We start from the raw sequence: 26,945 nt of genomic DNA, 5'->3' as shown, positions 1-26,945 counted from the left end.
CCCTACTGATGCGCTCTGTGTGTACTACTAGTGCAAAGTGCGCTCAGGAAGCCTGTCTTAATCTCCTCCTCTTCCTCTGTTCCCCAGGCTATCTGATGGAGAGGAAGAAGAAGGGGAGCTCCCGCTGGACAAAGCTGAATTTCGATATCTATACCGAAACCACGTATGAGGCCAAGAGGATGATTGAGGGCATTCTGTACGAGATGAGGGTGTTCGCAGTGAATGGCATCGGGGTGTCCCAGCCCAGCGCCAGCTCCAAACCCTTCATGCCCATCGGTACTGTCTCTGTGTCTCTCTCCCCCAGCCCAGCGCCAGCTCCAAACCCTTCATGCCCATCGGTACTGTCTCTGTGTCTCTCTCCCCCAGTCCAGTGTCAGCTCCAAACCCTTCATGCCCATCGGTACTGTCTCTGTGTCTCTCTCCCCCAGTCCAGTGTCAGCTCCAAACCCTCGTGTCCATCGGTACTGTCTCTGTGTCTCTCTCCCCCAGTCCAGTGTCAGCTCCAAACCCTTCATGCCCATCGGTACTGTCTCTGTGTCTCTCTCCCCCAGTCCAGTGTCAGCTCCAAACCCTTCATGCCCATCGGTACTGTCTCTGTGTCTCTCTCCCCCAGTCCAGCGTCAGCTCCAAACCCTTCATGCCCATCGGTACTGTCTCTGTGTCTCTCTCCCCCAGCCCAGCGCCAGCTCCAAACCCTTCATGCCCATCGGTACTGTCTCTGTGTCTCTCTCCCCCAGTCCAGTGTCAGCTCCAAACCCTTCATGCCCAGCGGTACTGTCTCTGTGTCTCTCTCCCCCAGTCCAGTGTCAGCTCCAAACCCTTCATGCCCATCGTACTGTCTCTGTGTCTCTCTCCCCCAGTCCAGTGTCAGCTCCAAACCCTTCATGCCCATCGGTACTGTCTCTGTGTCTCTCTCCCCCAGTCCAGTGTCAGCTCCAAACCCTTCATGCCCAGCGGTACTGTCTCTGTGTCTCTCTCCCCCAGTCCAGTGTCAGCTCCAAACCCTTCATGCCCAGCGGTACTGTCTCTGTGTCTCTCTCCCCCAGTCCAGTGTCAGCTCCAAACCCTTCATGCCCAGCGGTACTGTCTCTGTGTCTCTCTCCCCCAGTCCAGTGTCAGCTCCAAACCCTTCATGCCCATCGGTACTGTCTCTGTGTCTCTCTCCCCCAGTCCAGCGTCAGCTCCAAACCCTTCATGCCCATCGGTACTGTCTCTGTGTCTCTCTCCCCCAGTCCAGTGTCAGCTCCAAACCCTTCATGCCCATCGGTACTGTCTCTGTGTCTCTCTCCCCCAGCCCAGTGTCAGCTCCAAACCCTTCATGCCCATCGGTACTGTCTCTGTGTCTCTCTCCCCCAGTCCAGTGCCAGCTCCAAACCCTTCATGTCCATCGGTACTGTCTCTGTGTCTCTCTCCCCCAGTCCAGTGTCAGCTCCAAACCCTTCATGCCCATCGGTACTGTCTCTGTGTCTCTCTCCCCCAGTCCAGTGTCAGCTCCAAACCCTTCATGCCCATCGGTACTGTCTCTGTGTCTCTCTCCCCCAGTCCAGCGTCAGCTCCAAACCCTTCATGTTCATCGGTACTGTCTCTGTGTCTCTCTCCCCCAGTCCAGTGTCAGCTCCAAACCCTTCATGCCCATCGGTACTGTCTCTGTGTCTCTCTCCCCCAGTCCAGTGTCAGCTCCAAACCCTTCATGCCCAGCGGTACTGTCTCTGTGTCTCTCTCCCCCAGCCCAGCGCCAGCTCCAAACCCTTCATGCCCATCGGTACTGTCTCTGTGTCTCTCTCCCCCAGTCCAGTGTCAGCTCCAAACCCTTCATGCCCATCGGTACTGTCTCTGTGTCTCTCTCCCCAGTCCAGTGTCAGCTCCAAACCCTTCATGCCCATCGGTACTGTCTCTGTGTCTCTCTCCCCCAGTCCAGTGTCAGCTCCAAACCCTTCATGCCCAGCGGTACTGTCTCTGTGTCTCTCTCCCCCAGCCCAGCGCCAGCTCCAAACCCTTCATGCCCATCGGTACTGTCTCTGTGTCTCTCTCCCCCAGTCCAGTGTCAGCTCCAAACCCTTCATGCCCATCGGTACTGTCTCTGTGTCTCTCTCCCCCAGTCCAGTGTCAGCTCCAAACCCTTCATGCCCATCGGTACTGTCTCTGTGTCTCTCTCCCCCAGTCCAGTGTCAGCTCCAAACCCTTCATGCCCATCGGTACTGTCTCTGTGTCTCTCTCCCCCAGTCCAGTGTCAGCTCCAAACCCTTCATGCCCATCGGTACTGTCTCTGTGTCTCTCTCCCCCAGTCCAGTGTCAGCTCCAAACCCTTCATGCCCATCGGTACTGTCTCTGTGTCTCTCTCCCCCAGCCCAGCGCCAGCTCCAAACCCTTCATGCCCATCGGTACTGTCTCTGTGTCTCTCTCCCCCAGTCCAGTGTCAGCTCCAAACCCTTCATGCCCATCGGTACTGTCTCTGTGTCTCTCTCCCCCAGTCCAGTGTCAGCTCCAAACCCTTCATGCCCATCGGTACTGTCTCTGTGTCTCTCTCCCCCAGTCCAGTGTCAGCTCCAAACCCTTCATGCCCATCGGTACTGTCTCTGTGTCTCTCTCCCCCAGTCCAGTGTCAGCTCCAAACCCTTCATGCCCATCGGTACTGTCTCTGTGTCTCTCTCCCCCAGTCCAGTGTCAGCTCCAAACCCTTCATGCCCAGCGGTACTGTCTCTGTGTCTCTCTCCCCCAGTCCAGTGTCAGCTCCAAACCCTTCATGCCCATCGGTACTGTCTCTGTGTCTCTCTCCCCCAGTCCAGTGTCAGCTCCAAACCCTTCATGCCCATCGGTACTGTCTCTGTGTCTCTCTCCCCCAGTCCAGTGTCAGCTCCAAACCCTTCATGCCCATCGGTACTGTCTCTGTGTCTCTCTCCCCCAGTCCAGTGTCAGCTCCAAACCCTTCATGCCCATCGGTACTGTCTCTGTGTCTCTCTCCCCCAGTCCAGTGTCAGCTCCAAACCCTTCATGCCCATCGGTACTGTCTCTGTGTCTCTCTCCCCCAGTCCAGCGTCAGCTCCAAACCCTTCATGCCCATCGGTACTGTCTCTGTGTCTCTCTCCCCCAGTCCAGTGTCAGCTCCAAACCCTTCATGTCCATCGGTACTGTCTCTGTGTCTCTCTCCCCCAGTCCAGTGTCAGCTCCAAACCCTTCATGCCCAGCGGTACTGTCTCTGTGTCTCTCTCCCCCAGTCCAGTGTCAGCTCCAAACCCTTCATGCCCATCGGTACTGTCTCTGTGTCTCTCTCCCCCAGTCCAGTGTCAGCTCCAAACCCTTCATGCCCATCGGTACTGTCTCTGTGTCTCTCTCCCCCAGTCCAGCGCCAGCTCCAAACCCTTCATGCCCATCGGTACTGTCTCTGTGTCTCTCTCCCCCAGTCCAGTGTCAGCTCCAAACCCTTCATGCCCAGCGGTACTGTCTCTGTGTCTCTCTCCCCCAGTCCAGCGTCAGCTCCAAACCCTTCATGCCCATCGTACTGTCTCTGTGTCTCTCTCCCCCAGTCCAGCGTCAGCTCCAAACCCTTCATGCCCAGCGGTACTGTCTCTGTGTCTCTCTCCCCCAGTCCAGTGTCAGCTCCAAACCCTTCATGCCCATCGGTACTGTCTCTGTGTCTCTCTCCCCCAGCCCAGCGCCAGCTCCAAACCCTTCATGCCCATCGGTACTGTCTCTGTGTCTCTCTCCCCCAGCCCAGCGCCAGCTCCAAACCCTTCATGCCCATCGGTACTGTCTCTGTGTCTCTCTCCCCCAGTCCAGCGTCAGCTCCAAACCCTTCATGCCCATCGGTACTGTCTCTGTGTCTCTCTCCCCCAGTCCAGTGTCAGCTCCAAACCCTTCATGCCCATCGGTACTGTCTCTGTGTCTCTCTCCCCCAGTCCAGTGTCAGCTCCAAACCCTTCATGCCCATCGGTACTGTCTCTGTGTCTCTCTCCCCCAGTCCAGTGTCAGCTCCAAACCCTTCATGCCCATCGGTACTGTCTCTGTGTCTCTCTCCCCCAGTCCAGTGTCAGCTCCAAACCCTTCATGCCCATCGGTACTGTCTCTGTGTCTCTCTCCCCCAGTCCAGTGTCAGCTCCAAACCCTCGTGCCCATCGGTACTGTCTCTGTGTCTCTCTCCCCCAGTCCAGTGTCAGCTCCAAACCCTTCATGCCCATCGGTACTGTCTCTGTGTCTCTCTCCCCCAGCCCAGCGCCAGCTCCAAACCCTTCATGCCCATCGGTACTGTCTCTGTGTCTCTCTCCCCCAGCCCAGCGCCAGCTCCAAACCCTTCATGCCCATCGGTACTGTCTCTGTGTCTCTCTCCCCCAGTCCAGCGCCAGCTCCAAACCCTTCATGTCCATCGGTACTGTCTCTGTGTCTCTCTCCCCCAGTCCAGTGTCAGCTCCAAACCCTTCATGCCCAGCGGTACTGTCTGTGTCTCTCTCCCCCAGTCCAGTGTCAGCTCCAAACCCTTCATGCCCAGCGGTACTGTCTCTGTGTCTCTCTCCCCCAGTCCAGTGTCAGCTCCAAACCCTTCATGCCCATCGGTACTGTCTCTGTGTCTCTCTCCCCCAGTCCAGTGTCAGCTCCAAACCCTTCATGCCCATCGGTACTGTCTCTGTGTCTCTCTCCCCCAGTCCAGTGTCAGCTCCAAACCCTTCATGCCCATCGGTACTGTCTCTGTGTCTCTCTCCCCCAGTCCAGTGTCAGCTCCAAACCCTTCATGCCCATCGGTACTGTCTCTGTGTCTCTCTCCCCAGTCCAGTGTCAGCTCCAAACCCTTCATGCCCAGCGGTACTGTCTCTGTGTCTCTCTCCCCCAGTCCAGTGTCAGCTCCAAACCCTTCATGCCCATCGGTACTGTCTCTGTGTCTCTCTCCCCCAGTCCAGTGTCAGCTCCAAACCCTTCATGCCCATCGGTACTGTCTCTGTGTCTCTCTCCCCCAGTCCAGTGTCAGCTCCAAACCCTTCATGCCCAGCGGTACTGTCTCTGTGTCTCTCTCCCCCAGTCCAGTGTCAGCTCCAAACCCTTCATGCCCAGCGGTACTGTCTCTGTGTCTCTCTCCCCCAGTCCAGTGTCAGCTCCAAACCCTTCATGCCCATCGGTACTGTCTCTGTGTCTCTCTCCCCCAGTCCAGTGTCAGCTCCAAACCCTTCATGCCCATCGGTACTGTCTCTGTGTCTCTCTCCCCCAGTCCAGTGTCAGCTCCAAACCCTTCATGCCCATCGGTACTGTCTCTGTGTCTCTCTCCCCCAGTCCAGTGTCAGCTCCAAACCCTTCATGCCCAGCGGTACTGTCTCTGTGTCTCTCTCCCCCAGCCCAGCGCCAGCTCCAAACCCTTCATGCCCATCGGTACTGTCTCTGTGTCTCTCTCCCCCAGCCCAGCGCCAGCTCCAAACCCTTCATGCCCAGCGGTACTGTCTCTGTGTCTCTCTCCCCCAGTCCAGTGTCAGCTCCAAACCCTTCATGCCCATCGGTACTGTCTCTGTGTCTCTCTCCCCCAGTCCAGCGTCAGCTCCAAACCCTTCATGCCCATCGGTACTGTCTCTGTGTCTCTCTCCCCCAGTCCAGCGCCAGCTCCAAACCCTTCATGTCCATCGGTACTGTCTCTGTGTCTCTCTCCCCCAGTCCAGTGTCAGCTCCAAACCCTTCATGCCCATCGGTACTGTCTCTGTGTCTCTCTCCCCCAGTCCAGTGTCAGCTCCAAACCCTTCATGCCCAGCGGTACTGTCTCTGTGTCTCTCTCCCCCAGTCCAGTGTCAGCTCCAAACCCTTCATGCCCATCGGTACTGTCTCTGTGTCTCTCTCCCCCAGTCCAGTGTCAGCTCCAAACCCTTCATGCCCAGCGGTACTGTCTCTGTGTCTCTCTCCCCCAGTCCAGTGTCAGCTCCAAACCCTTCATGCCCAGCGGTACTGTCTCTGTGTCTCTCTCCCCCAGTCCAGTGTCAGCTCCAAACCCTTCATGCCCAGCGGTACTGTCTCTGTGTCTCTCTCCCCCAGTCCAGTGTCAGCTCCAAACCCTTCATGCCCATCGGTACTGTCTCTGTGTCTCTCTCCCCCAGTCCAGTGTCAGCTCCAAACCCTTCATGCCCATCGGTACTGTCTCTGTGTCTCTCTCCCCCAGTCCAGTGTCAGCTCCAAACCCTTCATGCCCATCGGTACTGTCTCTGTGTCTCTCTCCCCCAGTCCAGTGTCAGCTCCAAACCCTTCATGCCCATCGGTACTGTCTCTGTGTCTCTCTCCCCCAGTCCAGTGTCAGCTCCAAACCCTTCATGCCCATCGGTACTGTCTCTGTGTGTCTCTCCCCCAGTCCAGTGTCAGCTCCAAACCCTTCATGCCCAGCGGTACTGTCTCTGTGTCTCTCTCCCCCAGTCCAGTGTCAGCTCCAAACCCTTCATGCCCAGCGGTACTGTCTCTGTGTCTCTCTCCCCCAGTCCAGTGTCAGCTCCAAACCCTTCATGCCCATCGGTACTGTCTCTGTGTCTCTCTCCCCCAGTCCAGTGTCAGCTCCAAACCCTTCATGCCCAGCGGTACTGTCTCTGTGTCTCTCTCCCCCAGTCCAGCGTCAGCTCCAAACCCTTCATGCCCAGCGGTACTGTCTCTGTGTCTCTCTCCCCCAGTCCAGTGTCAGCTCCAAACCCTTCATGCCCATCGGTACTGTCTCTGTGTCTCTCTCCCCCAGTCCAGTGTCAGCTCCAAACCCTTCATGCCCATCGGTACTGTCTCTGTGTCTCTCTCCCCCAGTCCAGTGTCAGCTCCAAACCCTTCATGCCCATCGGTACTGTCTCTGTGTCTCTCTCCCCCAGTCCAGTGTCAGCTCCAAACCCTTCATGCCCATCGGTACTGTCTCTGTGTCTCTCTCCCCCAGTCCAGTGTCAGCTCCAAACCCTCGTGCCCATCGGTACTGTCTCTGTGTCTCTCTCCCCCAGTCCAGTGTCAGCTCCAAACCCTTCATGCCCATCGGTACTGTCTCTGTGTCTCTCTCCCCCAGTCCAGTGTCAGCTCCAAACCCTTCATGCCCATCGGTACTGTCTCTGTGTCTCTCTCCCCCAGTCCAGTGTCAGCTCCAAACCCTTCATGCCCATCGGTACTGTCTCTGTGTCTCTCTCCCCCAGTCCAGTGTCAGCTCCAAACCCTTCATGCCCAGCGGTACTGTCTCTGTGTCTCTCTCCCCCAGTCCAGTGTCAGCTCCAAACCCTTCATGCCCATCGGTACTGTCTCTGTGTCTCTCTCCCCCAGTCCAGTGTCAGCTCCAAACCCTTCATGCCCATCGGTACTGTCTCTGTGTCTCTCTCCCCCAGCCCAGCGCCAGCTCCAAACCCTTCATGCCCATCGGTACTGTCTCTGTGTCTCTCTCCCCCAGTCCAGTGTCAGCTCCAAACCCTTCATGTCCATCGGTACTGTCTCTGTGTCTCTCTCCCCCAGTCCAGTGTCAGCTCCAAACCCTTCATGCCCATCGGTACTGTCTCTGTGTCTCTCTCCCCCAGTCCAGTGTCAGCTCCAAACCCTTCATGCCCATCGGTACTGTCTCTGTGTCTCTCTCCCCCAGCCCAGCGCCAGCTCCAAACCCTTCATGCCCATCGGTACTGTCTCTGTGTCTCTCTCCCCCAGTCCAGTGTCAGCTCCAAACCCTTCATGCCCATCGGTACTGTCTCTGTGTCTCTCTCCCCCAGTCCAGTGTCAGCTCCAAACCCTTCATGCCCATCGGTACTGTCTCTGTGTCTCTCTCCCCCAGTCCAGTGTCAGCTCCAAACCCTTCATGCCCATCGGTACTGTCTCTGTGTCTCTCTCCCCCAGTCCAGTGTCAGCTCCAAACCCTCGTGTCCATCGGTACTGTCTCTGTGTCTCTCTCCCCCAGTCCAGTGTCAGCTCCAAACCCTTCATGCCCATCGGTACTGTCTCTGTGTCTCTCTCCCCCAGTCCAGTGTCAGCTCCAAACCCTTCATGCCCATCGGTACTGTCTCTGTGTCTCTCTCCCCCAGTCCAGTGTCAGCTCCAAACCCTTCATGCCCATCGGTACTGTCTCTGTGTCTCTCTCCCCCAGTCCAGCGTCAGCTCCAAACCCTTCATGCCCATCGTACTGTCTCTGTGTCTCTCTCCCCCAGCCCAGCGCCAGCTCCAAACCCTTCATGCCCATCGGTACTGTCTCTGTGTCTCTCTCCCCCAGTCCAGTGTCAGCTCCAAACCCTTCATGCCCATCGGTACTGTCTCTGTGTCTCTCTCCCCCAGTCCAGTGTCAGCTCCAAACCCTTCATGCCCATCGGTACTGTCTCTGTGTCTCTCTCCCCCAGTCCAGTGTCAGCTCCAAACCCTTCATGCCCATCGGTACTGTCTCTGTGTCTCTCTCCCCCAGTCCAGCGCCAGCTCCAAACCCTTCATGCCCATCGGTACTGTCTCTGTGTCTCTCTCCCCCAGTCCAGTGTCAGCTCCAAACCCTTCATGCCCATCGGTACTGTCTCTGTGTCTCTCTCCCCCAGTCCAGTGTCAGCTCCAAACCCTTCATGCCCATCGGTACTGTCTCTGTGTCTCTCTCCCCCAGTCCAGTGTCAGCTCCAAACCCTTCATGCCCATCGGTACTGTCTCTGTGTCTCTCTCCCCCAGTCCAGTGTCAGCTCCAAACCCTTCATGCCCATCGGTACTGTCTCTGTGTCTCTCTCCCCCAGTCCAGTGTCAGCTCCAAACCCTTCATGCCCAGCGGTACTGTCTCTGTGTCTCTCTCCCCCAGTCCAGTGTCAGCTCCAAACCCTTCATGCCCAGCGGTACTGTCTCTGTGTCTCTCTCCCCCAGTCCAGTGTCAGCTCCAAACCCTTCATGCCCATCAGTACTGTCTCTGTGTCTCTCTCCCCCAGTCCAGTGTCAGCTCCAAACCCTTCATGCCCATCGGTACTGTCTCTGTGTCTCTCTCCCCCAGCCCAGCGCCAGCTCCAAACCCTTCATGCCCAGCGGTACTGTCTCTGTGTCTCTCTCCCCCAGTCCAGTGTCAGCTCCAAACCCTTCATGCCCATCGGTACTGTCTCTGTGTCTCTCTCCCCCAGTCCAGTGTCAGCTCCAAACCCTTCATGCCCATCGGTACTGTCTCTGTGTCTCTCTCCCCCAGTCCAGTGTCAGCTCCAAACCCTTCATGCCCATCGTACTGTCTCTGTGTCTCTCTCCCCCAGTCCAGTGTCAGCTCCAAACCCTTCATGCCCATCGGTACTGTCTCTGTGTCTCTCTCCCCCAGTCCAGTGTCAGCTCCAAACCCTTCATGCCCATCGGTACTGTCTCTGTGTCTCTCTCCCCCAGTCCAGTGTCAGCTCCAAACCCTTCATGCCCATCGGTACTGTCTCTGTGTCTCTCTCCCCCAGTCCAGTGTCAGCTCCAAACCCTTCATGCCCATCGGTACTGTCTCTGTGTCTCTCTCCCCCAGTCCAGTGTCAGCTCCAAACCCTTCATGCCCATCGGTACTGTCTCTGTGTCTCTCTCCCCCAGTCCAGAGTCAGCTCCAAACCCTTCATGCCCATCGTACTGTCTCTGTGTCTCTCTCCCCCAGCCCAGCGCCAGCTCCAAACCCTTCATGCCCATCGGTACTGTCTCTGTGTCTCTCTCCCCCAGTCCAGTGTCAGCTCCAAACCCTTCATGCCCATCGGTACTGTCTCTGTGTCTCTCTCCCCCAGTCCAGCGCCAGCTCCAAACCCTTCATGCCCATCGGTACTGTCTCTGTGTCTCTCTCCCCCAGTCCAGTGTCAGCTCCAAACCCTTCATGCCCATCGGTACTGTCTCTGTGTCTCTCTCCCCCAGTCCAGTGTCAGCTCCAAACCCTTCATGCCCATCGGTACTGTCTCTGTGTCTCTCTCCCCCAGTCCAGTGTCAGCTCCAAACCCTTCATGCCCATCGGTACTGTCTCTGTGTCTCTCTCCCCCAGTCCAGTGTCAGCTCCAAACCCTTCATGCCCATCGGTACTGTCTCTGTGTCTCTCTCCCCCAGTCCAGTGTCAGCTCCAAACCCTCGTGTCCATCGGTACTGTCTCTGTGTCTCTCTCCCCCAGTCCAGTGTCAGCTCCAAACCCTTCATGCCCATCGGTACTGTCTCTGTGTCTCTCTCCCCCAGTCCAGTGTCAGCTCCAAACCCTTCATGCCCATCGGTACTGTCTCTGTGTCTCTCTCCCCCAGCCCAGCGCCAGCTCCAAACCCTTCATGCCCATCGGTACTGTCTCTGTGTCTCTCTCCCCCAGTCCAGTGTCAGCTCCAAACCCTCGTGTCCATCGGTACTGTCTCTGTGTCTCTCTCCCCCAGTCCAGTGTCAGCTCCAAACCCTTCATGCCCAGCGGTACTGTCTCTGTGTCTCTCTCCCCCAGTCCAGTGTCAGCTCCAAACCCTTCATGCCCATCGGTACTGTCTCTGTGTCTCTCTCCCCCAGTCCAGTGTCAGCTCCAAACCCTCGTGTCCATCGGTACTGTCTCTGTGTCTCTCTCCCCCAGTCCAGTGTCAGCTCCAAACCCTTCATGCCCAGCGGTACTGTCTCTGTGTCTCTCTCCCCCAGTCCAGTGTCAGCTCCAAACCCTTCATGCCCATCGGTACTGTCTCTGTGTCTCTCTCCCCCAGTCCAGTGTCAGCTCCAAACCCTTCATGCCCAGCGGTACTGTCTCTGTGTCTCTCTCCCCCAGCCCAGCGCCAGCTCCAAACCCTTCATGCCCATCGGTACTGTCTCTGTGTCTCTCTCCCCCAGTCCAGTGTCAGCTCCAAACCCTTCATGCCCATCGGTACTGTCTCTGTGTCTCTCTCCCCCAGTCCAGTGTCAGCTCCAAACCCTTCATGCCCATCGGTACTGTCTCTGTGTCTCTCTCCCCCAGTCCAGTGTCAGCTCCAAACCCTTCATGCCCATCGGTACTGTCTCTGTGTCTCTCTCCCCCAGTCCAGTGTCAGCTCCAAACCCTTCATGCCCATCGGTACTGTCTCTGTGTCTCTCTCCCCCAGTCCAGTGTCAGCTCCAAACCCTTCATGCCCATCGGTACTGTCTCTGTGTCTCTCTCCCCCAGTCCAGTGTCAGCTCCAAACCCTTCATGCCCATCGGTACTGTCTCTGTGTCTCTCTCCCCCAGTCCAGCGTCAGCTCCAAACCCTCGTGTCCATCGGTACTGTCTCTGTGTCTCTCTCCCCCAGTCCAGCGTCAGCTCCAAACCCTTCATGCCCATCGGTACTGTCTCTGTGTCTCTCTCCCCCAGTCCAGTGTCAGCTCCAAACCCTTCATGCCCATCGGTACTGTCTCTGTGTCTCTCTCCCCCAGTCCAGCGTCAGCTCCAAACCCTTCATGCCCATCGGTACTGTCTCTGTGTCTCTCTCCCCCAGTCCAGTGTCAGCTCCAAACCCTTCATGCCCAGCGGTACTGTCTCTGTGTCTCTCTCCCCCAGTCCAGCGTCAGCTCCAAACCCTTCATGCCCATCGGTACTGTCTCTGTGTCTCTCTCCCCCAGTCCAGCGCCAGCTCCAAACCCTTCATGCCCAGCGGTACTGTCTCTGTGTCTCTCTCCCCCAGTCCAGCGTCAGCTCCAAACCCTTCATGCCCATCGGTACTGTCTCTGTGTCTCTCTCCCCCAGCCCAGCGCCAGCTCCAAACCCTTCATGCCCATCGGTACTGTCTCTGTGTCTCTCTCCCCCAGTCCAGTGTCAGCTCCAAACCCTTCATGCCCAGCGGTACTGTCTCTGTGTCTCTCTCCCCCAGTCCAGTGTCAGCTCCAAACCCTTCATGCCCAGCGGTACTGTCTCTGTGTCTCTCTCCCCCAGTCCAGTGTCAGCTCCAAACCCTTCATGCCCATCGTACTGTCTCTGTGTCTCTCTCCCCCAGTCCAGTGTCAGCTCCAAACCCTTCATGCCCATCGGTACTGTCTCTGTGTCTCTCTCCCCCAGTCCAGTGTCAGCTCCAAACCCTTCATGCCCATCGGTACTGTCTCTGTGTCTCTCTCCCCCAGTCCAGTGTCAGCTCCAAACCCTTCATGCCCAGCGGTACTGTCTCTGTGTCTCTCTCCCCCAGTCCAGTGTCAGCTCCAAACCCTTCATGCCCAGCGGTACTGTCTCTGTGTCTCTCTCCCCCAGTCCAGCGTCAGCTCCAAACCCTTCATGCCCAGCGGTACTGTCTCTGTGTCTCTCTCCCCCAGTCCAGCGTCAGCTCCAAACCCTTCATGCCCAGCGGTACTGTCTCTGTGTCTCTCTCCCCCAGTCCAGTGTCAGCTCCAAACCCTTCATGCCCATCGGTACTGTCTCTGTGTCTCTCTCCCCCAGTCCAGTGTCAGCTCCAAACCCTTCATGCCCATCGGTACTGTCTCTGTGTCTCTCTCCCCCAGTCCAGTGTCAGCTCCAAACCCTTCATGCCCATCGGTACTGTCTCTGTGTCTCTCTCCCCCAGTCCAGTGTCAGCTCCAAACCCTTCATGCCCATCGTACTGTCTCTGTGTCTCTCTCCCCCAGTCCAATGTCAGCTCCAAACCCTTCATGCCCATCGGTACTGTCTCTGTGTCTCTCTCCCCCAGTCCAGTGTCAGCTCCAAACCCTTCATGCCCATCGGTACTGTCTCTGTGTCTCTCTCCCCCAGTCCAGTGTCAGCTCCAAACCCTTCATGCCCAGCGGTACTGTCTCTGTGTCTCTCTCCCCCAGTCCAGTGTCAGCTCCAAACCCTTCATGCCCAGCGGTACTGTCTCTGTGTCTCTCTCCCCCAGTCCAGCGTCAGCTCCAAACCCTTCATGCCCATCGGTACTGTCTCTGTGTCTCTCTCCCCCAGTCCAGCGCCAGCTCCAAACCCTTCATGCCCATCGGTACTGTCTCTGTGTCTCTCTCCCCCAGCCCAGCGCCAGCTCAAAACCCTTCATGCCCATCGGTACTGTCTCTGTGTCTCTCTCCCCCAGTCCAGTGTCAGCTCCAAACCCTTCATGTCCATCGGTACTGTCTCTGTGTCTCTCTCCCCCAGTCCAGTGTCAGCTCCAAACCCTTCATGCCCAGCGGTACTGTCTCTGTGTCTCTCTCCCCCAGTCCAGTGTCAGCTCCAAACCCTTCATGCCCAGCGGTACTGTCTCTGTGTCTCTCTCCCCCAGTCCAGTGTCAGCTCCAAACCCTTCATGCCCAGCGGTACTGTCTCTGTGTCTCTCTCCCCCAGTCCAGTGTCAGCTCCAAACCCTTCATGCCCAGCGGTACTGTCTCTGTGTCTCTCTCCCCAAGTCCAGTGTCAGCTCCAAACCCTTCATGCCCAGCGGTACTGTCTCTGTGTCTCTCTCCCCCAGTCCAGTGTCAGCTCCAAACCCTTCATGCCCAGCGGTACTGTCTCTGTGTCACTCTCCCCCAGTCCAGTGTCAGCTCCAAACCCTTCATGCCCATCGGTACTGTCTCTGTGTCTCTCTCCCCCAGTCCAGTGTCAGCTCCAAACCCTTCATGCCCAGCGGTACTGTCTCTGTGTCTCTCTCCCCCAGTCCAGTGTCAGCTCCAAACCCTTCATGCCCAGCGGTACTGTCTCTGTGTCTCTCTCCCCCAGTCCAGTGTCAGCTCCAAACCCTTCATGCCCAGCGGTACTGTCTCTGTGTCTCTCTCCCCCAGTCCAGCGTCAGCTCCAAACCCTTCATGCCCATCGGTACTGTCTCTGTGTCTCTCTCCCCCAGTCCAGTGTCAGCTCCAAACCCTTCATGCCCAGCGGTACTGTCTCTGTGTCTCTCTCCCCCAGTCCAGTGTCAGCTCCAAACCCTTCATGCCCAGCGGTACTGTCTCTGTGTCTCTCTCCCCCAGTCCAGTGTCAGCTCCAAACCCTTCATGCCCAGCGGTACTGTCTCTGTGTCTCTCTCCCCCAGTCCAGTGTCAGCTCCAAACCCTTCATGCCCATCGTACTGTCTCTGTGTCTCTCTCCCCCAGTCCAGTGTCAGCTCCAAACCCTTCATGCCCAGCGGTACTGTCTCTGTGTCTCTCTCCCCCAGTCCAGTGTCAGCTCCAAACCCTTCATGCCCAGCGGTACTGTCTCTGTGTCTCTCTCCCCCAGTCCAGTGTCAGCTCCAAACCCTTCATGCCCAGCGGTACTGTCTCTGTGTCTCTCTCCCCCAGTCCAGTGTCAGCTCCAAACCCTTCATGCCCAGCGGTACTGTCTCTGTGTCTCTCTCCCCCAGTCCAGTGTCAGCTCCAAACCCTTCATGCCCAGCGGTACTGTCTCTGTGTCTCTCTCCCCCAGTCCAGTGTCAGCTCCAAACCCTTCATGCCCAGCGGTACTGTCTCTGTGTCTCTCTCCCCCAGTCCAGTGTCAGCTCCAAACCCTTCATGCCCATCGTACTGTCTCTGTGTCTCTCTCCCCCAGTCCAGTGTCAGCTCCAAACCCTTCATGCCCAGCGGTACTGTCTCTGTGTCTCTCTCCCCCAGTCCAGTGTCAGCTCCAAACCCTTCATGCCCAGCGGTACTGTCTCTGTGTCTCTCTCCCCCAGTCCAGTGTCAGCTCCAAACCCTTCATGCCCATCGGTACTGTCTCTGTGTCTCTCTCCCCCAGTCCAGTGTCAGCTCCAAACCCTTCATGCCCAGCGGTACTGTCTCTGTGTCTCTCTCCCCCAGTCCAGTGTCAGCTCCAAACCCTTCATGCCCATCGGTACTGTCTCTGTGTCTCTCTCCCCCAGTCCAGTGTCAGCTCCAAACCCTTCATGCCCAGCGGTACTGTCTCTGTGTCTCTCTCCCCCAGTCCAGTGTCAGCTCCAAACCCTTCATGCCCAGCGGTACTGTCTCTGTGTCTCTCTCCCCCAGTCCAGTGTCAGCTCCAAACCCTTCATGCCCAGCGGTACTGTCTCTGTGTCTCTCTCCCCCAGTCCAGTGTCAGCTCCAAACCCTTCATGCCCAGCGGTACTGTCTCTGTGTCTCTCTCCCCCAGTCCAGTGTCAGCTCCAAACCCTTCATGCCCAGCGGTACTGTCTCTGTGTCTCTCTCCCCCAGTCCAGCGTCAGCTCCAAACCCTTCATGCCCATCGGTATTGTCTCTGTGTCTCTCTCCCCCAGCCCAGCGCCAGCTCCAAACCCTTCATGCCCATCGGTACTGTCTCTGTGTCTCTCTCCCCCAGTCCAGTGTCAGCTCCAAACCCTTCATGCCCATCGGTACTGTCTCTGTGTCTCTCTCCCCCAGTCCAGTGTCAGCTCCAAACCCTTCATGCCCATCGGTACTGTCTCTGTGTCTCTCTCCCCCAGTCCAGTGTCAGCTCCAAACCCTTCATGCCCATCGTACTGTCTCTGTGTCTCTCTCCCCCAGTCCAGTGTCAGCTCCAAACCCTTCATGCCCATCGGTACTGTCTCTGTGTCTCTCTCCCCCAGTCCAGTGTCAGCTCCAAACCCTTCATGCCCATCGGTACTGTCTCTGTGTCTCTCTCCCCCAGTCCAGTGTCAGCTCCAAACCCTTCATGCCCATCGGTACTGTCTCTGTGTCTCTCTCCCCCAGTCCAGTGTCAGCTCCAAACCCTTCATGTTCATCGGTACTGTCTCTGTGTCTCTCTCCCCCAGTCCAGTGTCAGCTCCAAACCCTTCATGCCCAGCGGTACTGTCTCTGTGTCTCTCTCCCCCAGTCCAGTGTCAGCTCCAAACCCTTCATGCCCAGCGGTACTGTCTCTGTGTCTCTCTCCCCCAGTCCAGTGTCAGCTCCAAACCCTTCATGCCCAGCGGTACTGTCTCTGTGTCTCTCTCCCCCAGTCCAGTGTCAGCTCCAAACCCTTCATGCCCAGCGGTACTGTCTCTGTGTCTCTCTCCCCCAGTCCAGTGTCAGCTCCAAACCCTTCATGCCCAGCGGTACTGTCTCTGTGTCTCTCTCCCCCAGTCCAGTGTCAGCTCCAAACCCTTCATGCCCAGCGGTACTGTCTCTGTGTCTCTCTCCCCCAGTCCAGCGTCAGCTCCAAACCCTTCATGCCCATCGGTACTGTCTCTGTGTCTCTCTCCCCCAGTCCAGCGTCAGCTCCAAACCCTTCATGCCCATCGGTACTGTCTCTGTGTCTCTCTCCCCCAGCCCAGCGCCAGCTCCAAACCCTTCATGCCCATCGGTACTGTCTCTGTGTCTCTCTCCCCCAGTCCAGTGTCAGCTCCAAACCCTTCATGCCCATCGGTACTGTCTCTGTGTCTCTCTCCCCCAGTCCAGTGTCAGCTCCAAACCCTTCATGCCCATCGGTACTGTCTCTGTGTCTCTCTCCCCCAGTCCAGTGTCAGCTCCAAACCCTTCATGCCCATCGTACTGTCTCTGTGTCTCTCTCCCCCAGTCCAGTGTCAGCTCCAAACCCTTCATGCCCAGCGGTACTGTCTCTGTGTCTCTCTCCCCCAGTCCAGTGTCAGCTCCAAACCCTTCATGCCCAGCGGTACTGTCTCTGTGTCTCTCTCCCCCAGTCCAGTGTCAGCTCCAAACCCTTCATGCCCAGCGGTACTGTCTCTGTGTCTCTCTCCCCCAGTCCAGTGTCAGCTCCAAACCCTTCATGCCCATCGGTACTGTCTCTGTGTCTCTCTCCCCCAGTCCAGTGTCAGCTCCAAACCCTTCATGCCCAGCGGTACTGTCTCTGTGTCTCTCTCCCCCAGTCCAGTGTCAGCTCCAAACCCTTCATGCCCATCGGTACTGTCTCTGTGTCTCTCTCCCCCAGTCCAGCGTCAGCTCCAAACCCTTCATGCCCATCGGTATTGTCTCTGTGTCTCTCTCCCCCAGCCCAGCGCCAGCTCCAAACCCTTCATGCCCATCGGTACTGTCTCTGTGTCTCTCTCCCCCAGTCCAGTGTCAGCTCCAAACCCTTCATGCCCATCGGTACTGTCTCTGTGTCTCTCTCCCCCAGTCCAGTGTCAGCTCCAAACCCTTCATGCCCATCGGTACTGTCTCTGTGTCTCTCTCCCCCAGTCCAGTGTCAGCTCCAAACCCTTCATGCCCATCGGTACTGTCTCTGTGTCTCTCTCCCCCAGTCCAGTGTCAGCTCCAAACCCTTCATGCCCATCGGTACTGTCTCTGTGTCTCTCTCCCCCAGTCCAGTGTCAGCTCCAAACCCTTCATGCCCATCGTACTGTCTCTGTGTCTCTCTCCCCAGTCCAGTGTCAGCTCCAAACCCTTCATGCCCAGCGGTACTGTCTCTGTGTCTCTCTCCCCCAGTCCAGTGTCAGCTCCAAACCCTTCATGCCCATCGGTACTGTCTCTGTGTCTCTCTCCCCCAGTCCAGTGTCAGCTCCAAACCCTTCATGCCCATCGGTACTGTCTCTGTGTCTCTCTCCCCCAGTCCAGTGTCAGCTCCAAACCCTTCATGCCCATCGGTACTGTCTCTGTGTCTCTCTCCCCCAGTCCAGTGTCAGCTCCAAACCCTTCATGCCCATCGGTACTGTCTCTGTGTCTCTCTCCCCCAGTCCAGTGTCAGCTCCAAACCCTTCATGTTCATCGGTACTGTCTCTGTGTCTCTCTCCCCCAGTCCAGTGTCAGCTCCAAACCCTTCATGCCCATCGGTACTGTCTCTGTGTCTCTCTCCCCCAGTCCAGTGTCAGCTCCAAACCCTTCATGCCCATCGGTACTGTCTCTGTGTCTCTCTCCCCCAGTCCAGTGTCAGCTCCAAACCCTTCATGCCCATCGGTACTGTCTCTGTGTCTCTCTCCCCCAGCCCAGCGCCAGCTCCAAACCCTTCATGCCCATCGGTACTGTCTCTGTGTCTCTCTCCCCCAGTCCAGTGTCAGCTCCAAACCCTTCATGCCCATCGGTACTGTCTCTGTGTCTCTCTCCCCCAGTCCAGTGTCAGCTCCAAACCCTTCATGCCCATCGGTACTGTCTCTGTGTCTCTCTCCCCCAGTCCAGCGTCAGCTCCAAACCCTTCATGCCCATCGGTACTGTCTCTGTGTCTCTCTCCCCCAGCCCAGCGCCAGCTCCAAACCCTTCATGCCCATCGGTACTGTCTCTGTGTCTCTCTCCCCCAGTCCAGTGTCAGCTCCAAACCCTTCATGCCCATCGGTACTGTCTCTGTGTCTCTCTCCCCCAGTCCAGTGTCAGCTCCAAACCCTTCATGCCCATCGGTATTGTCTCTGTGTCTCTCTCCCCCAGTCCAGTGTCAGCTCCAAACCCTTCATGCCCATCGGTACTGTCTCTGTGTCTCTCTCCCCCAGTCCAGTGTCAGCTCCAAACCCTTCATGTTCATCGGTACTGTCTCTGTGTCTCTCTCCCCCAGTCCAGTGTCAGCTCCAAACCCTTCATGCCCATCGGTACTGTCTCTGTGTCTCTCTCCCCCAGTCCAGTGTCAGCTCCAAACCCTTCATGCCCATCGGTACTGTCTCTGTGTCTCTCTCCCCCAGTCCAGTGTCAGCTCCAAACCCTCATGTCCATCGGTACTGTCTCTGTGTCTCTCTCCCCCAGTCCAGTGTCAGCTCCAAACCCTTCATGCCCATCGGTACTGTCTCTGTGTCTCTCTCCCCCAGTCCAGTGTCAGCTCCAAACCCTTCATGCCCATCGGTACTGTCTCTGTGTCTCTCTCCCCCAGTCCAGTGTCAGCTCCAAACCCTTCATGCCCATCGGTACTGTCTCTGTGTCTCTCTCCCCCAGTCCAGTGTCAGCTCCAAACCCTTCATGCCCATCGGTACTGTCTCTGTGTCTCTCTCCCCCAGTCCAGTGTCAGCTCCAAACCCTCATGTCCATCGGTACTGTCTCTGTGTCTCTCTCCCCAGTCCAGTGTCAGCTCCAAACCCTTCATGCCCAGCGGTACTGTCTCTGTGTCTCTCTCCCCCAGTCCAGTGTCAGCTCCAAACCCTTCATGCCCATCGGTACTGTCTCTGTGTCTCTCTCCCCCAGTCCAGTGTCAGCTCCAAACCCTTCATGCCCATCGGTACTGTCTCTGTGTCTCTCTCCCCCAGTCCAGTGTCAGCTCCAAACCCTCATGTCCATCGGTACTGTCTCTGTGTCTCTCTCCCCAGTCCAGTGTCAGCTCCAAACCCTTCATGCCCAGCGGTACTGTCTCTGTGTCTCTCTCCCCCAGTCCAGTGTCAGCTCCAAACCCTTCATGCCCATCGGTACTGTCTCTGTGTCTCTCTCCCCCAGTCCAGTGTCAGCTCCAAACCCTTCATGCCCAGCGGTACTGTCTCTGTGTCTCTCTCCCCCAGTCCAGTGTCAGCTCCAAACCCTTCATGCCCAGCGGTACTGTCTCTGTGTCTCTCTCCCCCAGTCCAGTGTCAGCTCCAAACCCTTCATGCCCATCGGTACTGTCTCTGTGTCTCTCTCCCCCAGTCCAGTGTCAGCTCCAAACCCTTCATGCCCATCGGTACTGTCTCTGTGTCTCTCTCCCCCAGTCCAGTGTCAGCTCCAAACCCTTCATGCCCATCGGTACTGTCTCTGTGTCTCTCTCCCCCAGTCCAGTGTCAGCTCCAAACCCTTCATGCCCATCGGTACTGTCTCTGTGTCTCTCTCCCCCAGTCCAGTGTCAGCTCCAAACCCTCATGTCCATCGGTACTGTCTCTGTGTCTCTCTCCCCAGTCCAGTGTCAGCTCCAAACCCTTCATGCCCAGCGGTACTGTCTCTGTGTCTCTCTCCCCCAGTCCAGTGTCAGCTCCAAACCCTTCATGTCCATCGGTACTGTCTCTGTGTCTCTCTCCCCCAGTCCAGTGTCAGCTCCAAACCCTTCATGCCCATCGTACTGTCTGTGTCTCTCTCCCCCAGTCCAGTGTCAGCTCCAAACCCTCGTGTCCATCGGTACTGTCTCTGTGTGTCTCTCTCTTCGTGGGTCTTGTCTCTCTGCAACCTGTGTGTGTGTCTGTCTCTGTGTGTAAGTGAGCTGTTTCACAGCCTCACTCGCTGCCTTCTCGCTGTCTCACCCCCTTCTCTGTCTCCCCCTCAGCCCCCACCAGCGAGCCCACCCACCTGACGGTGGAGGATGTCACCGACAGCACAACGACGCTGAAGTGGCGCCCCCCAGAGCGCATCGGGGCGGGAGGCATCGATGGCTACATCATCGAGTACTGCAAGGAGGGAGGTGAGACACGCAGAGGGAGAGACAGACAGGTACTGAAAGGAGAGAGAGACAGGCTGGGATACAGACAGAGGGAGAGACAGACAGGTAATGACAGGAGAGAGACAGGCTGGGATACAGACAGGGGGAGAGACAGACAGGTACTGACAGGAGAGAGAGACAGGCTGGGATACAGACAGAGGGAGAGAAAGACAGGTACTGACAGGAGAGAGAGACAGGCTGGGATACAGACAGAGGGAGAGACAGGTACTGACAGGAGAGAGAGACAGGCTGGGATACAGACAGAGGGAGAGACAGACAGGTACTGACAGGAGAGAGAGAGGCTGGGATAAAGACAGAGGGGGAGAAAGACAGGTACTGACAGGAGAGAGAGACAGGCTGGGATACAGACAGAGGGAGAGACAGACAGGTATTGACAGGAGAGGGTTTGTTGAACCATATGCTTTGAACCCACTACTGACCTGGCAACGAAGGACAGGGTGCTGTGAGACAAGTATCCCTGGGGGGGTCAAAACATTGGCCAGAGAAAGTCAGAGGTCAGGTCAGAGAAGGTCATGGGTCATGATGGAGGTCAGATCAGCGAAGGTCGAAGGTCATGTAATAGAAGGTCAGAGGTCATGCCGGAGGTCAGTCAAGGAAGGTCAGTGGAGGTGTCAGAGAAGGTCAGAGGTCATGCCGGAGGTCAGACAAGGAAGGTCAGAGGGGGTGTCAGAGAAGGTCAGAGGTCATGCCGGAGGTCAGTCAAGGAAGGTCAGCGGTGGTGTCAGAGAAGGTCAGAGGTCGGGTCACAGAAGGTCAGAGCTCGTGTCAGCCGTCACCCCCAGGGGCGACTGGGCTGCCTGGGGACAGCAGTCATGGTGACAGCAGAGCTGAGGGCGTGTCCTTTCCCCCTCTGCCCCCCCAGACACCGAGTGGGTCGCGGCCAACAAGGATCTGATCGACAGGAACAGCTTCATGGTCAAGGGGCTGCCGACGGGGGAGAAGATGAACTTCCGCGTCACTGCCGTCAACATCGCCGGCCGCAGCGACCCGGCCGTGCTGAGCCAGCCGGTCACCATCCGCGAGATCGTCCGTGAGTCTGCGCTGTGTCCTGTACACCAAGGGGCGTGGGGGTGGGGAACAAGCTGCCCAGCCATGTTGTTGAGGCCGATACCCTGGCTTCTCTCCAGACACAGCTGGGTGAGCTCCTGGATCAATAAACTGCTGATTATGAGTCGTGAGACTGAGGGCACAGTGGCTAAGAGGTCAGCACTGCAGCTGGACTGCACCGGGCTCAGGGCCCAGCTGAGGGACCGGTCAGTCAGTTCTCTCCGTGTGTCAGTGTCGGGTGAGCTCCTGGGGTGTGTGACTGTGCTTCGCTCTCGATCCCACAGAGTACCCCAAGATCCGACTGCCGCGCCACTTGAGAACAAGGTACATCAAGAAGGTTGGGGAGAAGGTCAACCTGGTCATCCCCTTCATGGTCAGTGTCCAGTCAGTGTGTGTATTAACCCCTCTCTCTCTCAGTGCAGTGTTAATGTACTGGAGTGTCCAGTCAGTGTGTCTGTATTAACCCCTCTCTCTCTCAGTGCAGTGTTAATGTACTGGAGTGTCCAGTCAGTGTGTCTGTATGAACCCCTCTCTCTCTCTCTCTCAGTGCAGAGTTAATGTACTGGAGTGTCCAGTCAGTGTGTGTGTATTAACCCCTCTCTCTCTCAGTGCAGTGTTCATGTACTGGAGTGTCCAGTCAGTGTGTCTGTATTAACCCCTCTCTCTCTCAGTGCAGTGTTAATGTACTGGAGTGTCCAGTCAGTGTGTCTGTATTAACCCCTCTCTCTCTCAGTGCAGTGTTAATGCACTGGAGTGTCCAGTCAGTGTGTCTGTATTAACCCCTCTCTCTCTCAGTGCAGAGTTAATGTACTGGAGTGTCCAGTCAGTGTGTGTGTATTAACCCCTCTCTCTCTCAGTGCAGTGTTAGTGTACTGGAGTGTCCAGTCAGTGTGTCTGTATTAACCCCTCTCTCTCTCAGTGCAGTGTTAATGTACTGGAGTGTCCAGTCAGTGTGTCTGTATTAACCCCTCTCTCTCTCAGTGCAGTGTTAATGTACTGGAGTGTCCAGTCAGTGTGTGTGTATGAACCCCTCTCTCTCTCTCTCAGTGCAGTGTTAATGCACTGGAGTGTCCAGTCAGTGTGTCTGTATTAACCCTTTGTACTCTATGTCTCACAGGGTAAGCCTCGTCCCATTGTGAGCTGGACAAAGGATGGGGAGCCCCTAGACCAAAAGAAAATTGGGATTCGGACAAGTGATGTGGACACCATCCTGTTTATCCGCTCGGCAGAGAAGGAGCACTCTGGGAACTACACTCTGACTGTACAAATAGAGAACATGCAGGACTCTGCAACTATCGACATTCGCATTGTTGGTGAGACGGTCTCTCTTAACTTTCTTGGTTTTAACCATGTCAATAGTTACAGAGTTGCAGAGGGATTAATCTGCATTAATCCCTCTGTGTTTGAGGTGTGTCTCTGGGGTCTATATTAGGGTCTGTATTAATCTGTGTGTGACGTGTGTCTCTGGGGTCTATATTAGGGTCTGTATTAATCTCTGTGTGTGTGAGGTGTGTCTCTGGGGTCTATATTAGGGTCTGTATTAATCTCTGTGTGTGTGAGGTGTGCCTCTAGGGTCTATATTAGGGTCTGTATTAATCTGTGTGTGTATGAGGTGTGCCTCTAGGGTCTATATTAGGGTCTGTATTAATCTCTGTGTGTGAGGTGTATCTCTGGGGTCTATATTAGGGTCTGTATTAATCTGTGTGTGTGAGGTGTGTCTCTAGGGTCTATATTAGGGTCTGTATTAATCTCTGTGTGTGAGGTGTGTCTCTGGGGTCTCTATTAGGGTCTGTATTAATCTGTGTGTGTGTGAGGTGTGTCTCTGGGGTCTCTATTAGGGTCTGTATTAATCTCTGTGTGTGAGGTGTGTCTCTGGGGTCTATATTAGGGTCTGTATTAATCTCTGTGTGTGTGAGGTGTGTCTCTGGGGTCTCTATTAGGGTCTGTATTAATCTGTGTGTGTGTGAGGTGTGTCTCTGGGGTCTCTATTAGGGTCTGTATTAATCTCTGTGTGTGAGGTGTGTCTCTGGGGTCTATATTAGGGTCTGTATTAATCTCTGTGTGTGTGAGGTGTGTCTCTAGGGTCTATATTAGGGTCTGTATTAATCTCTGTGTGTGAGGTGTGTCTCTGGGGTCTATATTAGGGTCTGTATTAATCTGTGTGTGTGAGAGGTGTGCCTCTAGGGTATATATTAGGGTCTGTATTAATCTCTGTGTGCGTGAGGTGTGCCTCTAGGGTCTATATTAGAGTCCCTCTAAGCTATCTTTCTCTCTGTATCAGAAAAACCTGGCCCTCCTCTCTTAGTGAAGATCACTGATGTTTGGGGCTTTAACGCCGCTCTGGAATGGAAACCACCCAGGAATGACGGCAACTGCGAGATCACGGGCTACACCATCCAGAAGGCCGACAAGAAAACCATGGTAAACACCTGCCTGTCCTGCTGCCTGTCCTGTGGGCTCCCCTTCTGTTTCTGCCTGTCTGTGTCTTCTCCTGTTGACCTGCCCCTCTGTGCTCTCTCCGACAGGAGTGGTTCACAGTCTACGAGCACAACAGGCGCACCAACTGTACCGTGTCCGACCTCATCATGGGCAATGAGTACTTGTTCCGCGTCTTCAGTGAGAATCTGTGCGGTTTGAGTGAGGAGGCCGGCGTCACCAAGAATACTGCTGTCATCCAGAAGACGGGTCTGTCTGTCTCTCTGTCTGTGTCTGTCCAGTCCTCTGTCTCTCTGTCTGTTTGTGTGTCTGTCTGTCCAGTCCTCTGTCAGTCTATCTTAGTCTCTGTGTGTTTGTCTTTCAGCATCTGTGCCAGTGTGTCGGTCTGTCAGTGTGTCAGTGTGTCATTGTGTCAGTGTGTTGGTCTGTCCAGCCCCGTGTCAGTGTGTCAGTGTGTCATTGTGTCAGTGTGTTGGTCTGTCCAGCCCCGTGTCAGTGTGTCAGTGTGTCCAGCCCCGTGTCAGTGTGTCAGTGTGTCATTGTGTCATTGTGTCATTGTGTTGGTCTGTACAGCCCCGTGTCAGTGTGTCAGTGTGTTGGTCTGTCCAGCCCCATGTCAGTGTGTCAGTGTGTCAGTGTGTTGGTCTGTCCAGCCCCCTGTGTCAGTGTGTCAGTGTGTCAGTGTGTTGGTCTATCCAGCCCCCTGTGTCAGTGTGTCAGTGTGTCGGTCTGTCGGTCACCAAGACCACTTCAGGATGAATTCTCCTGTGTCCCCCAGGTCTGCAGTACAAACCCCCAGAGTATAAGGAAAAGGACATGAGCTGCTCCCCCAAATTCACTCAGCCGCTGGCGGATCGCTCGGTCATCGCGGGGTACAGTGCTGCCATCAGCTGCTCGGTCAGGGGCTTCCCCAAGGTACTGCACGCAGTTTTATTCTCTCCCTCAGGGGACCCCGGTACTGCGGACTGGACTGCTCACTCAGGGGGGACCCCGGTACTAGACAGACTAGAAGTGTAGAAGTGATGACTGGCTATATCAGCCCCCCCCATGCTCTCACTGCCCCCCCTCGGCATGTGACCCCCACCCACACACCTGCCCCTCTCCCTCTCCCGCTGGGGGCACCACTCACCCCGTTTCTACCCCGCCCCCCCCGCAGCCCAAGATCATCTGGATGAAGAACAACATGGAGATCAGGGAGGACCCCAAGTACCTGATGCAGAACAGCCAGGGGGTGCTGACCCTCAAAATCCGCAAGCCCAGCCCCTACGATGGGGGCAGGTACTCGTGCCGGGCCATCAACGAGCTGGGGGAGGACGAGGTGGAGTGCAAGCTGGAGGTCAGAGGTAACGAGGGGGCGTGGCGTGAACAGGGGGCGGGGCTTGATCACAGGGAGGGGACTCGGGGAGGGGGAGGGGTTGAGCAGGGGGAGGGGACTGGGAGAGAGGGCAGGTACTCGTGCCGGGCCATCAACGAGCTGGGGGAGGACGAGGTGGAGTGCAAGCTGGAGGTCAGAGGTAACGAGGGGGCGTGGCTTGAGCGTGGGGAGGGGTTTCAATGGAGGGAGGGGGCGGGGTTACGGGTGGGGGAAGAGATTAATTAACGACGGGTTCAATAAAAGAGAGAGAGACAGGTACAGACAGGAGGGGAACAGCAGTCAGAGAGAGAGAGATGGGTACAGACAGGAGGGGAACAGCAGTCAGAGAGAGAGACAGGTGGTAAGTGCTGAGTCTGGGGACTGTGTCTGTGTGTCTACCTCACCAACAAACTAACCAGCCTTCTCTTTCTCTCTCTCTCTCTGTCCCAGTCCAACCCTCTGAGAAGATTTAAACAGGTGAGTCTCCCTCTGCTCTCTGCCCTCTCTCCTGTTCTCTCTCTCCCTCTCCCTCTTCCACACCTCTGATCTCTCTCACTCCTCCTCCCCCTCTCTCTCTATCCCTCACTCTCTCTCTATCCCTACCTCTCTCTCTCTCTCCATCCGATCCAGTTTTCGGACTCTTCCACGACCCCCTGCTCTCTGCGTCTGTGAGCCCCCGAGGAGAGAAGAAACTACGAGGAAGAGAGGAAAGAGCGGAGGAGTGAGAGAGTGTCTTCGTCAGCCAACATATCCCCCCCCCCCATCCTCTTCCTCCTTTCCCCTCAAACTACCCCCCAGCCCTTAATAAAGAAAGTCTTCAGCCTGTCTCTCCCTGCTGTGTCTGTACTGTCCCTCAGCCTCCAGCCGGCTGAGCACACTGCCGCCACCTGCTGGCACTGCGCTGAACTGCAGCCCGCGTACCCAGCAGCCCCAGTCCCAACTACCTTTGACCTTTAACCCTTGACCTTTATTGCCCCGCTAAGGGAAGTTGTTGCAACATACACAGCAACACATAAGACAATAATACAATACAGCAACAACAGCACTGCCATGCTGCGAACCAACATGTATCAGAATTGCTCAGTCAGAACTCAATTCAGTATCATGAGATGGAAAAACAGACAGGTAGCTGGGAAAGTGTCTAAAACAACAATAAGACCCCTATATCAACGCTGTCAGGTGTAAAAGAAGTGAATGACGAGTCCTGGCCTCTTCTCTGCTTTCAGGGTTCTGATTTAAAGTGAACTGCCCGTTTCAACACCTGCTAATCTCTGTCTCTCAAGGGTCTACAGATGGACAAACACCCCCCCCCCCACAGGGCCAGCGTCGACACTCAAACAGAACGTGACAAGACAATACAATCGTTCTGTGTATTTTCATGATCATGCAGAAACAGAAACAAATTAATAGCACAGCCTTGGAGAGCCTCAGACTGCTCTGTCAGTGTCAGTGGAGTCTGATTATAATCCCAGTGAATCACTAATCCAGCTCCCAGTCCAGTCAGTCCAGTCCAGCCTGGAGAGTCTCAGACTGCTCTGTCAGTGTCAGTGGAGTCTGATTATAATCCCAGTTCATAACTAATCCAGCTCCCAGTCCAGTCAGTCCAGTCCAGCCTTGGAGAGCCTCAGACTGCTCTGTCAGTGTCAGTGGAGTCTGATTATAATCCCAGTGAATCACTAATCCAGCTCCCAGTCCAGTCAGTCCAATCCACCCTGGAGAGTCTCAGACTGCTCTGTCAGTGTCAGTGGAGTCTGATTATAATCCCAGTTCATAACTAATCCAGCTCCCAGTCCAGTCAGTCCAGTCCAGCCTGGAGAGCCTCAGACTGCTCTGTCAGTGTCAGTGGAGTCTGATTATAATCCCAGTGAAGAACTAATCCAGCTCCCAGTCCAGTCAGTCCAGTCCAGCCTGGAGAGTCTCAGACTGCTCTGTCAGTGTCAGTGGAGTCTGATTATAATCCCAGTTCATCACTAATCCAGCTCCCAGTCCAGTCAGTCCAGTCCAGCCTGGAGAGTCTCAGACTGCTCTGTCAGTGTCAGTGGAGTCTGATTATAATCCCAGTTCATCACTAATCCAGCTCCCAGTCCAGTCAGTCCAGTCCAGCCTGGAGAGCCTCAGACTGCTCTGTCTGTGTCAGTGGAGT

At 56.1% G+C, this 26,945-nt stretch overlaps 1 protein-coding gene across 4 annotated transcripts; it reads left to right on the top strand.

The window, feature by feature from the left end:
* LOC148829010 (myosin-binding protein C, fast-type-like) lies at nucleotides 1–25,627 on the top strand. 4 transcript variants are annotated; one of them, XM_088923282.1, is made up of 11 exons: nucleotides 1–276; nucleotides 19,792–19,926; nucleotides 20,828–20,995; nucleotides 21,297–21,385; nucleotides 22,130–22,325; nucleotides 23,294–23,433; nucleotides 23,538–23,697; nucleotides 24,227–24,363; nucleotides 24,605–24,791; nucleotides 25,253–25,279; nucleotides 25,433–25,627. In XM_088923282.1, the coding sequence occupies exons 1-10, from the start codon at nucleotides 9–11 to the stop codon at nucleotides 25,273–25,275; spliced, it is 1,503 nt and encodes a 500-aa protein (XP_088779408.1). In that variant the 5' UTR covers nucleotides 1–8; the 3' UTR covers nucleotides 25,276–25,279; nucleotides 25,433–25,627. The 4 variants fall into 4 exon arrangements, with proteins under 4 accessions (XP_088779408.1, XP_088779409.1, XP_088779410.1 ...); XM_088923283.1 differs by lacking the exon at nucleotides 1–276 and adding an exon at nucleotides 8,921–8,945; XM_088923284.1 differs by lacking the exon at nucleotides 1–276 and adding an exon at nucleotides 11,457–11,481.
* Nucleotides 25,628–26,945: the final 1,318 nt, after the last annotated feature.

Source organism: Atractosteus spatula, chromosome 8, assembly GCF_055471065.1.
Source record: "Atractosteus spatula isolate fAtrSpa1 chromosome 8, fAtrSpa1.hap1, whole genome shotgun sequence".
Taxonomy (NCBI): domain Eukaryota; kingdom Metazoa; phylum Chordata; class Actinopteri; order Semionotiformes; family Lepisosteidae; genus Atractosteus; species Atractosteus spatula.
The sequence above is the reverse complement of the archived record's forward strand: the minus strand, read 5'-3'. Positions and strand labels throughout refer to the sequence as shown.